General features: G+C 44.2%; 1 protein-coding gene across 1 annotated transcript in view; it reads right to left on the bottom strand.

Moving 5' to 3' along the window:
* LOC134458286 (apoptosis-stimulating of p53 protein 2-like) overlaps positions 1–17,594 on the bottom strand; it is a 45,722-nt gene that overhangs the window by 171 nt on the left and 27,957 nt on the right. The window contains exons 10-22 of the mRNA XM_063210517.1: positions 13,245–13,389; positions 12,530–12,652; positions 11,981–12,060; positions 10,810–11,158; positions 9,580–9,681; positions 7,811–7,921; positions 5,976–6,113; positions 4,827–5,289; positions 3,528–4,113; positions 2,207–2,344; positions 1,620–1,753; positions 794–960; positions 271–509 (exon numbers count right to left, since the gene is read on the bottom strand). Of these exons, the coding sequence (XP_063066587.1) occupies positions 271–509; positions 794–960; positions 1,620–1,753; positions 2,207–2,344; positions 3,528–4,113; positions 4,827–5,289; positions 5,976–6,113; positions 7,811–7,921; positions 9,580–9,681; positions 10,810–11,158; positions 11,981–12,060; positions 12,530–12,652; positions 13,245–13,389 (2,775 nt within the window). The remainder of the gene's footprint in view (positions 1–270; positions 510–793; positions 961–1,619; positions 1,754–2,206; positions 2,345–3,527; positions 4,114–4,826; positions 5,290–5,975; positions 6,114–7,810; positions 7,922–9,579; positions 9,682–10,809; positions 11,159–11,980; positions 12,061–12,529; positions 12,653–13,244; positions 13,390–17,594) is intronic.

Below are 17,594 nucleotides of genomic sequence, written 5' to 3'. Positions count from 1 at the left end.
AATTTATGAACGCATTTGGATGAAACTTATTAATTTTACAATTAAATGGATTCAATTTTACAAATCAACAAATCTAGACGCCCCTAATGACTACAAATTGAATTGCGGGACAGGGCAAATTTTCACATTCCAGTTTCCAACAAATATTTCCAATAAAAAAAATAGGGACGTAGTCAAATGTTCTATCAAACAGCTTCCTTGGCGGAGGTCTGCACTTTCTGAGTTCTTTTTTTTAATTGTTATTATTATGACTATTAGACAGCCACTGACCCCCAGCAGGTTGCGTGGTATGTAGCCCTCCTGGTCTCCACATTGAGCCCACCACCAGTGCTCCTCCTCCTGCTGCTGCTCCTCCTCCTCCTCCTGCTCCTGCCCCTGCTCCTGGCTCCTCTGGAGGACTCTCAGTGCGTCTCCCTCCCTGAAGGAGAGCTCGTCCGGCGCCTCCGCATCGTAGTCCCACAGCCCATACACCAGGCCTCTGTTCATGACACCCATCTTCTCCTGGACGCCTGCAATACACACACACACACATGCATGCACGCACGGAAGCACGCACGCACGCACGCACGCACGAACACACACACACACACACACACACACACACACACACACACACACACACACACACAGGCCATACCTCATCACAGGTGACTTTTGACAATGAGGTTCCCCAGGGATGCATCCTAGTACCACTTCTATTCAACCACCATATGATGCCATTTGGACTAATCATCAAGAGCAACCCAATGTGTCAAAGGTAAACAATATACACTGTTTCCACACACATACTGACCGTAGAGGAACTGTGAGCACTGTGCGTATCCCTCCTCCATCTCTTCACACTTGTCGGCGGGCGTCTGCATGTCGCTGGTTGTCACGGCGAACACAGCCGCCCCACATTCCACTAGGAACTTGCACATCTGGACATTATTGCAGGAAGCAGCACAGTGCAGAGGGGTCCTGGAATTCACACACACACACACACACACACACACACACACACACACACACACACACACACACACACACACACACACACACACACACACACACACACACACACACACCAAACATTTTAAAAATCTTGTAAATTAATTATATTGTTGCAAGTAGTGCATGTGCGCTATGTTGTGAAGATTCTGTACATTACTCCATATGCAATAACTTTATCTGAATTCCAAGGTAGCAAAGCTGCTGGGGTTTTTTTGTGAAACTCATACCGGCGCACAGCAAATCAATACCCAGGCATGTGACCCTGTAAAGTAGGTCTGGTGATGCTCCTGGTCCCCACCTCACTGTTCCCTTTTCGGGCACCATTGAGGGCTTCCCTTGCACGGGTGAGGTATACATGCAATTTTGGTGTGTGCAGTGTTTATTTGTGTGCTATGGATGCTGTGTCACAATGACAATGGGAGTTGGAGTTTCCCAGTTGGGCGTTCACTTCACTTCACTGTGGCAGCACAGTGCAGAGGGGTACTGGGACAGACAGACAGACAGACAGACAGACAGACAGACAGACACACACACACACACACACACACACACACACACACACACACACACACACACACACACACACACACACACACACACACACACACACACACACACATTCTCACCATCCATCGCTGTCGGCTGCGTTAACGTTGACCCCAAACTGCACAAGGAAGTTGACAATGTCCGTGTGCCCGGCGCACACCGCGTTGTGGAGCGCAGTGATGCCCTCATCATTAGGTAGGCTGGGGTCCTCTACCTGAAGACATGCACACACACACACACACACACACACACACACACACACACACACACACACACACACACACACACACACACACACACACACACACACACACACACACACACACACACACAGGGTTCAATGTAATGCAGTCCAATGTAATATGACACAATGTACAAAGTAATGGAATTGAATGGAATGCAAAATGTAATGTCATGTCACGTCATGCAATGCAATGTGGTGTAATGAATGCAATGTAGCCTAATACAATACTAATGTAATGTAATGTAATGTAATGCAATGCAATACAACATAATGTAATGCAATGCAACGTAATACAATGCAACACAATACACTGTATAATGTAATGGAGTGCAATATAATGCCATTTAATGTAATGTAATGCAATGTAATGTGATGTAAAGCAGTGACAATGCAATGCAATGCAATGTAATGTAATGTAAGTACCTCATAGATGATCCTCTGGACCAGGTCGTATTCTCCTTCCAGTGAAGCGTCGAGGAGAAGGGACAGCGGGTTGAAGCGCACGCGCATGCCGTGGCTGATGCGCTCTGAACCGACCTTACGCAGGTTAGTCCTCTTGCCCTGTGTGCACACAGTAAACAAGTATTAGTTTGAATGTAGTTACCCTGTGTGCACACAGTAAATAAGTATTGGTTACAGTGCTGTCCAAAAGTATTGGCACCCCTTCAATTCTGTCAGATAATACTCAATTTCTTCCAGAAAATGATTGCAATCACAAATGCTTTGTCGTAAATATCTTCATTTGTTTGTCTCGCAATGAAAAAACACAAAAGAGAATGAAAAAAAAGTCAAAAGAATGATCATTTTACACAAAATTCAAAAAATGGGCCGGACAGAAGTATTGACACCCTCAGCCTAATACTTGGTAGCACAACCTTTAGACAAAATAACTGCGAACAACCACTTCTGATAACCATCAATGAGTTTCCTACAATTCTCTGCTGGAATTTTAGACCATCCTTGAGGTGAAAATGAGGCCTTCAAAGAAAAGAATACGGTCCCTAAAAGGCACAAATATATTATTTGCAAACAGTGGTCCAGCAGAAATGTCTTCATTCTCTGAGTTGAATGCCACCAGGCCTGATATTACAATTATTGATGAAAATAACAGTCAAGTTTATATCCTGGAAGTTAGATGCTGTTTTGAGGAGGCTTTCTTAACGAAACTTGTAATACATCGCCCTCTGGAACAGAAAATAACTGGCCTTGGCTGTGAATGCCAATATACAGGTATAGCACTGATCTTTTGAAACCAGGGACATGTACAGACACTAGGGGTCTAAGGATGGTTGGCTTCACAAAAGCAAAGGCACAGCAAATGGGCAAATATTCTCCATTATCCTCCATTATTGGTATCCATCATATTTGGAGAAGTAGGTGTTGTTACCCTTAAAACTGCTCTTATTTTGAGACCCACATTGTGTTGTGACTTAGCATCATTGTATCTTACAGATACCAGATACAAGATTCAAGATTCAAGATTCTTTTTAATGGTCCCGAAGGAAATATGTATGTCCAAGAATCTTGAATCTTTTATCTGTAACATTTATGTCCATAAGTGCATATTAAGAATTGCAGACATACATTAAGTAGTTAAAATGTGTGTGTGTGTGTGTGTGTGTGTGTGTGTGTGTGTGTGTGTGTGTGTGTGTGTGTGTGTGTGTGTGTGTGTGTGTGTGTGTGTGTGTGTGTGTGTGTGTGTGTGTGTGTGTGTGTGTTATGTAGTGCCTGCGTGTCCACATACTGGTGGCAATGTAGTTTCCATGGTGACCTCTGGGACAGCGTGCTGCTCCGCCGCGTCAATCCCATCGCCTCCCCCCATCTCCGGGCCCTGGAGCTCTGCCGTATCCTGGGATACAGTCGCCTGGGATACGGGGTATGGGGGCGGGGGGTACGGCGGGTACTCCCCCATGTAGCCCTCCAGCAGGCCAGACCCAGACCCAGACCCAGGTCCCGGCCCACACCCTGCCCCAAACCGGGACCCAAACCTCGGGTGGAGCTCTGAGGCAGCCCCCCTGTCCCTGTCCCCCTCATCTTCCCCCTCTGTCTCCGTCTCTGTCTCTGTCTCTGGCCTCAACAGAGCAGTAGGGGGTCGAGGCGGAGGCAGGCGGCCCAGCGAGGGGTGCTGGACGATGGGGGAGCGCGGGGGCAGAGGTGGGGGTGTCTGGTCCTCCAACTGGTACTCCTCCTCCTCCTCTGTGTTTTCGGGGATGATGGTGCAGGGGCTCTCCATGACGATGCTGCGGTCTCCTGTAGTGTGATCCATCATCACATCCCGCATCGTGTTCGGCGCCATGCCAACGACCACCTCATCTGTATGCGTCCCATGGCTGTGGGATTGACACAAGTATGCGTACAATCATATTAGCATACACACATACACGTAGTCTACATCACACATACATTATTAATAAATAAGGGCTAACTGCCAATGAGATGAGCGGTTCAACGAAGACAATGGTGAGGTGAAGGCTTGCCTCAGCCAAGACATTAACGTCATCAAACTGGTTGACCTCGAAGGCCGTTATCCTGCTAATCTTCCATTAACAGTAGGGTATTTTTTTTATCTATGACTGTCTTTAAATTTGTAGGAATAATGCCAACTGCACCAGAATCTAACGACGAAGTTAGACACCTATGTCGGAAGGGTCCAACTTGGACGCGCGTAGAAACTTCGTTTGGAATGTCGGCGGTTTGACCGCTTAATCTTTAATCTTTAATCGGTAGTCAATACACATGATTCCTACAACGTTATCAATTTTGTCCAGATTAAGCACTGCCTCTATCTTGCCCACTGCAACTATGTCAACCATTGCCAAATGTGTTGCCGAATACTTACCTGCCTGACCAAAGCACAGTAAGTTTTGCAGTTAAGGATGTCTAGTCTATTACTGTAAATTCAAAAAGGCAGACACAGAAAAAAATACACATTTTTAAGTATGACCAGAAGAAAGGTCAGACTCAATCATTTAACTCATGGGCAGGATGAAAATGAGCTTACTTCCAGGAATGGTACCGCAGGAAAGTAATGTACTGTACGTACCTGTCTTGATGAAGAGGAGGAGGTAGAAGAGGAGGCTGGAAGAAGGTGCCATTGCTGCTGCCGCCACCACCGGTGCTGATGTTGCCACTGTTGCCATGGCAATTGGTCTCCATGGCAGCCGGAGCGCTGATGATGCTGCTGCCGCCACTGCCAACACTGGTGCTGATGACGCTGTTGACACCAACGCCACCGGAACCGCTACTGATGATGCTGTTGACACCAACGCCACCACCACCACTGGTAACTACACCACCGGTCCTGATGCTGGCTGCCTCGTTGCCGTGGCTACTGGTTTCCATGGCGGCCAGCGTGGCCCTCTGGTAGAGCAGCTTGTGTATGTGTATGTTGGGGCCGGCGGGGCCCTCGGGCTCCGTGATGGAGCTGCGCTTCTTCAGGGGCCGCGGAGCATGCTGCAGACGCCTACGCAGCGACTCCAGGTCTCCATCGCTCTGGCCGCGAAAGCCTGCACATACGCAGGGACACACAGATTGGTGTGTGTGTGTGTGTGTTAGGAGTGGAACGGTACACAAAATTCACGGTTCGGTTCATATCACGGTATCAAGGTCACGGTTTTCGGTTCTCTACGGTTCTTTTTTTTTAGTTCATGATATATGGTGCACTGGGAGTATTAAACCATATTTATATAACTGCAATTCTAAAGTGATGATGCGCAAGTTGAATCAGCTGTCTGAGCGTTCCAAATGCCCTCTTTCCTACATCCTACATATGGTTTGTATAGGCTAATAAGGCGAAAATGGTGTGATTTTAATTGTCCAAGAATCCAAAAAGATCCAAGAATCTCTGTTTCACATATTTTTCTGGGCAGTACATGAATTGCGGTTTGCCACGGACTGCATTTCACGGTTCGGTATGGTGTGTGTGTGTGTGTGTGTGTGTGTGTGTGTGTGTGTGTGTGTGTGTGTGTGTGTGTGTGTGTGTGTGTGTGTTTGTGGTGTGCATGTTTGTATGTGGTGTGTGTGTGTGTGTGTCGAGTTCTAGCCTTGCTAGGATGTGAAACGCCTGTGATTGGATACTCCGTGGAGTTCATCTAAGACTATCCAATCACTGGGCGTTTCACGTCCTAGCAAGGCTAGAACACCGGGCATTGAGAAAGAGCCTGTGTGTATGTAGTTTGTGTAAAAAACTCACCCTGCAGACAGGACAGAAAGGGGAGGAGTTTGGTGGGGCTCAGGGGGCGGGGCGAGCGTTCTGTCTCCATGGTGACTGGGCCGGGGGCATCGCTTGATGATGATGATGATGATGAGGAGGATGATGAACCGTTGGTTGCTGCACAGTGAAAAAAGGGGTGTTATGGTACGTTCCAGACCCACTCCAAACTAGTGGGACATGAGACTACCTCCCGCTACGAAAAGTGCACTGGAACACCAGTCGAAGTGGGATAACCTATTAGCGAACAGGGGGCAACTCGTTTTGCTCCCATGCCTCAACAAATTCTAGTTGGAAGATAATGTGCTCATGGAGCCATTATTTAAACATCAATTATTTAAAGGGACAGTTTGGTCAATTTCAACATACAGTTGTATTGCTCACACTACCCTTGACTTGTCAGTACCTGGTGATGCCACATTTTTCGGCTCAGCCCTTTCTGAGATATGAGCAATTCTAATGGGGGCAGCGTTTGTTTACATTTTTAAAAAATGAAACATAGGCCAACTCTAAATATTTTCCCAAAAGGTACTGCTATTTGCTAGTTGTCTGCTGATGTTTTATAACCTTTTGGATGTTTTTGGGAATAAATAAAAATGTTTTTTTGAAATGTAAACAAAGAGCTGCCCCCATTACAATGACCAGGATCTCGGAAACGGCTGAAGAAGAAGAAAAAAAATCTCAGGCACTGACAAGTCCAGGGTAGTGTGAGCATTACAACTGCATGTTGAAATTGACCAAACTGTCCCTTTAAGCTAACCTTTATTTCAAGTTCAAGTTCATTATAGCCATATCAACAGAATGAAATATGCCTTTTTGAAACTATTAGCCCTGAAGAAGGTTGCACACGACCGAAACGCCTCGGAATGATGTCCATGTAAAAATTAAGGACTTTTAGACGGATTTCAGAGTGCCTCGGACCCCCTCTGTCTGTGCCAAGTATGAAATATACAGTTTCTCGGAATGTACTTTGGTGTGCCTTATTCAAATTCAAGACAACCAGACAAAACATAACTATGAAACTATGAAAACAAGAAAGCATGAAAGAAAAACCAAGGGGGCAGAAATAACAGGGTATGACACATACCAAAACATTGAAAAGTTTAATGAAAATATTGAAAGTGCATAGGTTGGGTATAGGGCATCTAGGTTGAGCAGAAAACAGCTGGAGTTACCGGTACGCACATAGTGCAAAATAAGCGAGAGAGGTAGGCCAGTTATTGGAGGAAGGCCAGGTAGTGGAGTAACTGTGAAGTGCTAGTGCACATTCAAGCATATTCTCATGTGTGGTTGTTAAGACAGCAATTTTTAACTCAACATCTTCCTCATGTTACGGCATGACTGTCACATACGAAAATGAAATGTAGAAACAATTGTTATTTGGGATCTTTTGGCTTGTACGAAATCACCTCACGAGAGTAAGTTACGTAAATCCCAGCGGTTGCTATGGTTGTAGAACTTCCACGTCAACTGCCTGGAACTCTTTGATGTGGGAGCTGAAATAATTCTGGTACTTCACTGTCCTATCGAAATAAAGGCCCAAAAAGCCCATAAAAGTATCTTTACAAAAAATAGAATAAAGGTACAATGCTATAGCATACTAGTATGTCCATATGCCCACAAAGACATTATGCCAATATGCCCATAAAGGTACGGCGTGTGTGATGTTTGAGTATGAGCTTTACATGCCTGATGAAGAGGCTACTAGTCTAATGGCCTAACCGCTTACACAATACTGTGTAGCCCTGACTGCCGATTGTCGACTAAAGGCCCAGCGTGTGTGGTGTTTGACATGCCTGATGTCAAGTTTGACATGCCTGATGATGTGTGAGGCGGCTCGGGAGGGCCGGCAGTGCTGCTGCTGCTGCTGTTGGGGTTGGAGTTGGAGTGCTGCCCTCCGGAGGATGGGAGGACTGGCTTACCGTACACTGCAAAATAGAGAGGGGGGGAGCGAGAGAGAGAGAGAGAGAGAGAGAGAGAGAGAGATGGGAGGGGAGGTAGTGTGTGTGTGAGAGAGGCCCAGCTCTTACTCTAGTAGCAGTATAAGATCACCATGGGCCTATATTACAAAGTTCGCTCAGGAGTAAACCAGGTTAGGTTAAGAGAGGTAAATTATCTAATGAGGAATCCAGGCTCTTCTATTAGATGATTTACCCTGAACCAGCTTTGTAGTATAGGCCCCATGGGTCTTAATCTACAACACAAACTAGTTCTACACCGCAAACTTACCGAGTTTAAACTTGAGCTTGTTCACAGGCAAGGTCTACTACTGCTAGTCCCAGGGGTTCAATTTCTAATCACTTTACGTAATATGCACACTACATCTCTACAGGTTACATGCATTGCAATAAACGGTTCTATTGAAGGAATATGCAGTGTTAGTAGTTTGTAGTGATGGACAAAAGGGATTCATTAGTTACAATCCATTGCCACATATTCCAAATGACTTGCTTTTACCTGTCCAATTAAGCCAGGTGATTGGCTGTTTCAATGATGAACTGGTTGAAGTGGACAGGTATAACAAGGCCATTTGGAATATGTGGCACTGGATTGCAACTAATGAATCCCTTTTGCCCATCAATGGTGATTTTACAGATGTTTTCGTGAGCTGCCAGGAATGCTTTTGCAGACCACTAGTGGACCTCCGATGACCAATCAGGGGGCAGCCTGAGTAAGGCATTTGTCCAATCAGCGGACGGCCTGAGCAAGGTATTTGACCGAGGTGGACCAATCAGCTGGAAGTGTGTCTAGTGCATCTAGTCAGTGCGACATCTGGTGTTTTCCGTATATCTACCCCACGACACAAACCTTTATTAGTGCCATCTATTGTTTTTTGAGGTGTCAAAAGTAAAAGTAAAAGTAAAAGACAAAGTAAAAAAACAAGCACAGTTTCCTTCCAACACAGGTCATTTCTCAAAGTAATTGTTAGACCCACAATCAGCTGTCTCTGCGCTGTTGAGATGAAATTTTTGGTATGTCCTTGTTGGGTTTTTAGTGTTTTTCAGTGACAAACTAGTGTCGTACTTACAACATGAATGTACTTTCACTTTGTATTTACTTTTGACACCTCTGGGTGTTTTCCGGCTATCTACCCCGGGACACAAGTCTTACCTCTGGGCTTGGAGCGAGGCAAACTGCCCCACCCAAGCTCGACACATGACTGCCATGCGGGCTTCTCTGTTGGTAAAAAGGAGTGCAGGGTTGCCTGATTATCATCGGGTCTTTCTCAAATGCAAGGCCAGTGTCCTTCCAAGTGTATCAGCCTAATTAGTCACGCCCAGTGATTGGATACCCTTTATTAGTCATACCCAGTGATTGGATATTCTGTAGAGTTCACCAAAAAGTATCCAATCACTGGGCGTGACTAATTACGCTGATACACTTGGAAGGACACTGGCCTTGCATTTGAGAAAGACCCAACATCGACTTTCAAATCTCGTACCTCTGGGGTGGGACCCGGCAGGGTACAGGGGCTCTACATTGGATGATCCCACCACTCCATCGTTCATGCATGATTCTCATTGGATAACACCTAACCCACATACCAGTATGCGTGTCTGTGATTGGGGGAAATGAATAGGAGTACCTCTGGGGTGGGACCTGGGCAGGGTGCCGCTGTGCTGGGTGTACATGGAATAGATGGAGCTGGCGGCCACTGTCTGCGGACGTGAGAGGGGTGGAGTATTCCCTGCAAGTGGAAACAAGGCAAAGTTACAAAGTGCTTCTGTAACAGCAAGGCAAAGGAAGGCAAAGCTACATTTAATATCAAGGCAAGGCAAGGCAAAGTTACAAAGTGCTTCTTTAATATCAAGGCAAAGGAGGGCAAAGTTGCACAGTGCTTCTTTAATATCAAGGCAAAGGAAGGCAAAGCTACATTTAATATCAAGGCAAGGCATGGCAATGTTACAAAGTGCTGCAATATTAAGGCAAAGCAAAGTCCCTTTAACGAAGGCAAGGTAAAGTTACAAAGTGAAGTTGTGTAGTAATAATTGAAAATCTAGCTTTAGCATTAGTTCTGTCAGGGCATAGTTCGTCAAGAGCTTGTCACTTATAATTTGTCTCAGGTGCGATCAGCTAATCAGCTGTCCTTGCTCCTCAGTCATTGGTCAGTTCAAATTTGGCACCTTTTAAAAGTCTTGGCTGCTCGCTTATTCGCAACCCACCACCTCCCCAGCTCCATCTTGTTGTGTATGACACGGCATAGGGTACTTTTTGTCATGTTGCCTGCTATGTTCATGGGGGAATTAAATTGGGTGAGCATTGCCTGCTGCCGCTGTCCCCTGAATCTCTGCTTTCCTTGGTGCTCAGGGAAAACCAGGGGACTCCTCTGAGCAAAGCCATACCACCATTTCTAATTCATAATTATCCAATTAAGAAATTGATTTCACATTTTTTGTCTTGTTTTACTTGACTCTAATGGACCTAATAATAATAATAATAATAATAATAATAATAATAATAATAATAACAGTAACAATATTATTATTATTGTTGTTGTTGTTGTTATTATTATTGTTGTTATTGTTATTGTTATTGTTATTATTATTATTATAACGGAAGCAGTGTGAAACTTCTTTCATGTCAAAGAAAAGTTACATTGTTACATGTAAAGTTATATCGTGAACGCATTAGATTGAAATGGTAACTTTTATCAGGACCCAAAGGTAGATTTGATGCAGTCAAGTGACTCATAGAAACATTTTAAACATATAGGACACACGTAACATACATGCATCCCACAATGAGTATTTAGAGACAACACTAAAAGTAGTGCATCACAATTGCCAACGCCTCAATAGTGCAGCGGCTCAGTTACCTGAAGTGACCCCTGTGAGCCCACCACCACTCCCGACACTGGAGTCCCTGGCCTCCTTCATAACTGTTGCCAGGGGCCCGTCTACGTCGTGGGTGAACGGATGCACGGTCGCTGCAGGAGTCAGAGTGGGCGGCGCGGGGTCCGCATTGGCTCGCAAGGTGTGGCGTCCTCCTGTCGCCCCGCCGCCTTCCGATTGGTGGGACACGACAAGTGGGCGGGCCCTGCCGGGGAAGGTGCCAGTGGCAAACCTGGAGAAGGAGGAAGAGGAAGTGGAGGTGGGCGGGGCAGGGGGAGGGGCCTTGGGTTTGCTGGGGATGGGAGGCGGGGCCCTGGGGAGAGGTTTGCCACTCTGGAGAGAGAGAGAGAGAGAGAGAGAGAGAGAGAGAGAGAGGGAGAGAGATAGAGATAGAGAGAGAGAGAGAGAGAGAGAGAGAGAGAGAGAGAGAGAGAGAGAGAGACTTTGACTTTTAAGAATGTTCATTTTCAGAGTTTCGTTGCAAAACATGTTCACTTCATTTGGCACTTCGTTCAGGCTCTAACTATTTTTCACAGTCACCTCACAGTCATGTACATATCGTCGGCTTGCTACCTAAACCGCCTAAGTCCGATTTTGGGGTTTTCGGAAAACAGGGAAAAACTAAATAGTTAAACTATTCTTTTTATTTTTATTTTCTCATAGGCAGTGTGTGACTTTATACATACAGATTTTTGACTCTGGTGACTGTTGTGATTGATCAATGACCCTGATGGAAAGGCATGGTGATGCAGCTGTGGTAGGGGAGTAAGTTTATGTAAAAATCTCAATTTGACAAAATTCGGACTTAGGCGGTTTTGGTAGCAAGCCGACGAATATAGTATTTCCGTTCAGCATTTTTGCCACACATCACACCACTTGATGGCGCCATTTGTTGGTGATGGTTCATTGTCTTTGGGCACGTTTCCATTTTGTGTGTGCGCGTGCGTGCGTGCCTGCACGTGCGTATGTACGTGTGTGCGTGCATGTGTGCGTGCGTGCGTGCGTGCGTGTGTTTGTGTGCGCATGATAATAGAGGCAGAGGTGTATGTGTGTGTGTGCACGTGTGTGTGTGCGCGCGCGCGTGTGTGCGTCTGTGCGTGTGTGCGTGCGCGTACATGTGTGTGTGTGTGCATGTGTGACACCATGCTGCAGTACCTGCTTGTCCCTGAGGAGGTCCTCGCTGCTCTGGTTTCTTCGCAAAGGCAGAGGAGGAGGCTTCAGATCAGCATCCGAGTCTGGAAGAGAGAGAGAGAGAGAGAGAGAGAGAGAGAGAGAGAGAGAGAGAGAGAGAGAGAGAGAGAGAGAGAGAGAGAGAGAGAGAGGTTGGGGGGGAGAGAGAGGTAGAGAGAGGTGGGGGGGAGGTAGAGAGTGAGAGAGAGAGAGAGAGAGAGAGAGAGAGACAGACAGACAGAGAGACAGAGAGAGAGAGCAGGAGAGGCGGTTAGAAGAGTTCGGACATCCTTATAATTTAGAGCGAGAGATAGACAGAGAAAGAGAGAGCTAGAGAGAGAGAGAGAGAGAGAAGGAGGGGAGAGAGAGAGACCAAGAGACCAAGAGAAAGAGACAGAGAGAGAGAGAGAAAATGAGAGAGAGAGAGAGAGAGAGAGAGAGAGAGAGAGAGAGAGAGAGAGAGAGAGAGAGAGAGAAATAGAAAGAGAGAGATTGAGATTGAGATTGAGATTGAGATTGAGAGAGGGAGGTTACCGGCAGTGTCTAGTGGAGGATGGCTGGCCATGCGGGGTAGAGTGGAGGAATACCCGCGGTGATCGCTGGGGTATCCATGGTGACCGCTGGACTCACTAGAACCATCTGAGAGCTTTGCTTTCACTGCCACACGAAAAAGAGGAAAACAGAAGGATAAAACGTTATGAAAACGGATGGTAAGTACTAATAGCGCTTTTCATAATAACAGATGCTTAATAAATATTAGTAACACTTTGTGAATGATAACATGTTATAATTGTAACATGTATAAATGTAATATATTTCATAAATTGAGATATACATTATATATATAACATTGAAATGGTCAGGATGGAACATGGTGGACACACTTTCACACAGAGACACACTTTCACACACATAAGTCACACCAGGTTGTTGGGGGGAGTAATTCACCAGTGCTCTCCCCCATCCTCCTCCATGACTGAGGTTCCCTGAACATGGTACTGTGCCACTACACTGCTCCCTTTCGGGCCCCTTTTGGGGGCTGCCCCCTTGATCGGGTGAGGCATTAATACAATTGTGTTGTGTGTGCAGTGTGCAGTGTTCCCTTGTGTGCTGTGGAGTGCTGTCTCACAATGACAATGGGAGTTTGAGTTTCCCAATTGGGCTTTGTAATTTCAATTCACAGTGATATTCGCAGCCTGTGTCATCGTGAACAAGCCCACATACAGACACATACAGTATGTTCACCTACCAGTGTGAGGCTTAGCTGGGGGCCTGTGCTGGCTCTTGATTGGTCCGTTGGGCAGGGGAAGGGTGGCGGTGCTGTGAGGGGGGCGGGGCTTGTTGAGGACTTCCTGTCTGGGCGGAACTGGAGGTGGACTGGGCATGGCCGTCTGCTGCAGGCAAAAAAATAAATAAATAAAAACAACATTAGATTACATTACATTATACTTTTTAGCTTTTATCCATTACATTACATTGGAATTAGCTGACCCTTTCATCCAAAGCAAATATACTTATTTACAAGGTATTGTTTACAACATTACATTACATTAAATTACACTATATTAGATTACATTGCATTACATTACACTTAGCTGACCCTCTCATCCATTCGTTCCCATTCCATTCAATTGCATTGCTTTACATGACATTACATTGTGTTACATCACACTTAGCTGACCCTCTTATCCATTCCATCCCTTTCCATTGCATTACTTTACATGACATTACATTGTGTTACATCCCACTTAGCTGACCCTTTCATCCAAAGCATCTTAGTCATTTACAGTACATGTACAGCACAGGAGCCAACTTCAGCTTAAGCGACAAGATTCCCTCCTTTAACTCGTCATAAAGCAAGTACAACAGCTTAACATGAAAAATTAAGACACTTTACCACCTTTTAAATAAACCCTGGCCTAACACATTTTAAACTGCGTTAGAGGCCCCCCAAAATCATGGCAATTACCCCTTTAAAACGCATTGTTCGATAGGAAATACTCCCATGGCTGTGCCAACAACAATAACAAAAACAACAACAACAACTATAACAACAATAATAATAATTTGGGTAAAAACTTTGTTGAGTAGTACTGATTCACCTGAATGTAGAGTGAGTGTTTCCCATGACACTCGACCGGTTTGCTCTGTCAAAAGTTGCATTTGGGTCATTCCACGCCAAATCTCCGAATCATCCCGCACGACCATCTCAGATTTGGCAGAAAAAAATCAAGGAGGTTCACAAACGTCCCAATAGGAAAAGTGCAAAATTATAGCTCTCAACTCCTCATAGTTTTGTCATTAAAAATGTTTTTGTCAGCTACCCCCCTGACTCGTTTGGAACAGACTTCTCAGAGAGCCCACTTTCAGATTGCCGTATCAAAAAAACTGCTTTACGTAGGTCCTTACAAATTTCAAGGGGTAACATTTGGAACATGCACTTGAGAAATGTGGATTTTCACACATCCTCTTGTCATTTACCACCGTTTTCTGGGGGCTTAAAGTTGCTTGAAAAATTCTCACCTTTGAATTTGTGGGCATCTTTGAAGGACTGTGGTAAGCGCAGTTTTAAAGACAGAGGTTTGATATGGACAATGTATGTTCCCAACCATTCTGTGCATGTTGTGTTGAAAGACTGATCTTCTGCGATGAACAGTTCAGAAGATATGAAGTCTTTAAAATGGAAAAACTGAAACTTGGTGCCATCTTTGCCATGTCATTAAAAAAAAATGTCACGACTCACCACCATATTATCAACAGTTTTGGAAAGATTAGATGTCTGTTATTAACATAACCAAAAACTGTGATGGTATTCTGCCTCATTTGGTCACAATGATTTTTCGAAAACCCACTGTTGGGTGACTTCCACTGCTCCTATGAAAACCTGATATTGGGGAGAAACTTTGCCATGCTATACCAAAACAATGACAGCAATCACCACAATGAACTGAACAGTTTTGGAAAGATAGGATGTCTGTTTGTAACATATCCAAAAACTGGGATGGTGTTCTGCATCAATGTCTTGTAATGACTCTTGAAAAACCCTTTGCTGTTACATCAGCAGCTCCTGTGAAAATGCCTAAGTCACATGAATTACCAGGGGCGGAACTATAGGGGGACAAGCAGGGCATTTGTCCAGGGCCCTCCTGAATTTGTGGTAGGGGCCATAATCATGACCTTTGCAGACTTTTGGGTGCCAATCTATTTGGGCTGACACTGTGAATGACAGGCAGTTTGACTTGGGCCTTTTTGATACAAGAAATGTGACTTGTGTATTTTTGAAGCACACAATAAGAAACAGTTGAGTGATTTATATACCATTATTATTTTTCTTTTTCTTTTAGCTTTTAGGTAACTACATTTTTTGGTAACTAAATGTTTGTGAATTAAAGGTTATGGCCATGTGTTTAAACCTCAACACTGTAGGAGTTAACATTTTGCTATTATACCATAAAGTAAGTCTTGAATTGCAGTAGTGATAATTAATTGAATCATTATGATTGGTAAAGTAGCATTGTTAACACATTGACGTGATACAGGATGTTTGCCAATCTTTATTTCAGCATATGATTTTTTTTAAACAAATTTCTTTTAGCTGTGAAGATATTTTGATATTATACATCAATACATTTCAACTTAACCATCACTTCTGCATCTTTGTTCTGATAGTAGAGTGCACATCTACAGATTCAACACAGAGACCTTTGCCATGAACCAATACAATGCGCTAGGTTCCTCGGTCATGGTTAGGACTGGGGCGGGGCCAAGTTCTATGAACAGGTCACCTTTGTCATGGTTTTTTTTGGGGGTGGGACACTTTTATTATCATGGAGAAGAGAAAAAAAAAGTAATGATACAAAAGGAGGAGACTGTTCGTAAGGAGGTAACCTGACTAAACAGCTGTCCTGCCCCTCCAATCACCATGACTGAGCTACCCTGAGCATGGTGCTAGACCACTGCAATACAGTCTAAATGCTCATCAAGGGTCAATTCTGTCACTGAGCTGAGCAATGCAAGCATTAAAGTTTGATGATCTACATTATTCTTGTTGAGTTTGCACAGATGGTCATACATGTATACGGAGTGAAACACAAATTAAATGTTGAAAGAATAATCACATGATAAAAGGAAATATCTCATTAACAATCTAAAATAATCCACACCAGACCTCAGAACTGCATCAAAGTTGGTAAACAAGTTATTAAAGATTGTTATGAATTGTAACAAAAAGCATTGAGATGTGGTGATAGTCAGGATGTACTTGTTTCAAGATCTACGGGGATGTTTCAGTGATTCAACATTTCATCACTTTATTCCGGTATTTGGTTTTCAGTGCCTAAAGGTGAAGTTTACACACGTCTATAACCTTTGATTTACTGAAATGTAGTTACAGAAAAAGCTGAAAAAAAACCCTGTCAACAGCCACTTTTACTTTTTTGCTGTATTATATTGAGTGTGTCGAAAATGCTTTCTGACTCAAATTGCTCAAGTCATTCACAGTGGCGGAACAATTGCACATAGGGCCTCATGGCAAATACTGGTAGATAGGGCCCCCATGTAGCCTGCAAAGATCAGAGCAGGGGCCCCACCTCAATAGAGCAGTAAGCTGCAAATGTCATACAGCCATTTTTACAAGTCCATTCTTAAAAAATGAGACAGAGCACCACCCCAGTTTTTGGATATCTTAAAAACAGACATTGAGTCTTTCTAAAACTGTAAATGTCATAGTGGTGAGTTCTGTCATTTCTTTTGTATAACATGGCGAAGATGCCACTAATATAAATTTTTCATAGGAGCTATGGAAGTCACCCAACAGTGGGTTTTTGAAAAATCATTGTGACCAAATGAGGCAGAATACCATCACAGTTTTTGGATATGTTAAGAACAGACATCTAATCTTTCCAAAACTGTTGATAATATGGTGGTGAGTCGTGACATTTTTTTTTAATGACATGGCAAAGATGGCACCAAGTTTCAGTTTTTCCATTTTAAAGACTTCATATCTTCTAAACTGTTCATCGCAGAAGATCAGTTTTTCAACACAACATGCACAGAATGGTTGGGAACATACATTGTCCATATCAAACATCTGTCTTTAAAACTGCGCTTACCACAGTCCTTCAAAGATGCCCACAAATTCAAAGGTGAGAATTTTTCAAGCAACTTTAAGCCCCCAGAAAATGGTGGTAAATGACAAGAGGATGTGTGAAAATCCACATTTCACAAGTACATGTTCCAAATGTTACCCCTTGAAATTTGTAAGGACCTACTTAAAGCAGTTTTTTGGATACAGCAATCTGAAAGTGGGCTCTCTGAGAACTCTGTTCCAAACGAGTCAGGGGGGTACCTGACAAAAACATTTTTAATGACAAAACTATGAGGAGTTGAGAGCTATAATTTTGCACTTTTCCTATTGGGACGTTTGTGAACCTCCTTGATTTTTTTCTGCCAAATCCGAGATGGTCGTGCGGGATGATTCGGAGATTTGGCGTGGAATGACCCATTTGGGGTTTTCTGACAGCGGACCGTGGAAGTGGCCGTGCGAGTCATAGTTCACTTACTAATGACTCAAATAAGCACTGCCGTACTTGGGACAGTG

This window comes from Engraulis encrasicolus, chromosome 1 (assembly GCF_034702125.1).
Source record: "Engraulis encrasicolus isolate BLACKSEA-1 chromosome 1, IST_EnEncr_1.0, whole genome shotgun sequence".
NCBI classification, from domain to species: domain Eukaryota; kingdom Metazoa; phylum Chordata; class Actinopteri; order Clupeiformes; family Engraulidae; genus Engraulis; species Engraulis encrasicolus.
The sequence above is the reverse complement of the archived record's forward strand: the minus strand, read 5'-3'. Positions and strand labels throughout refer to the sequence as shown.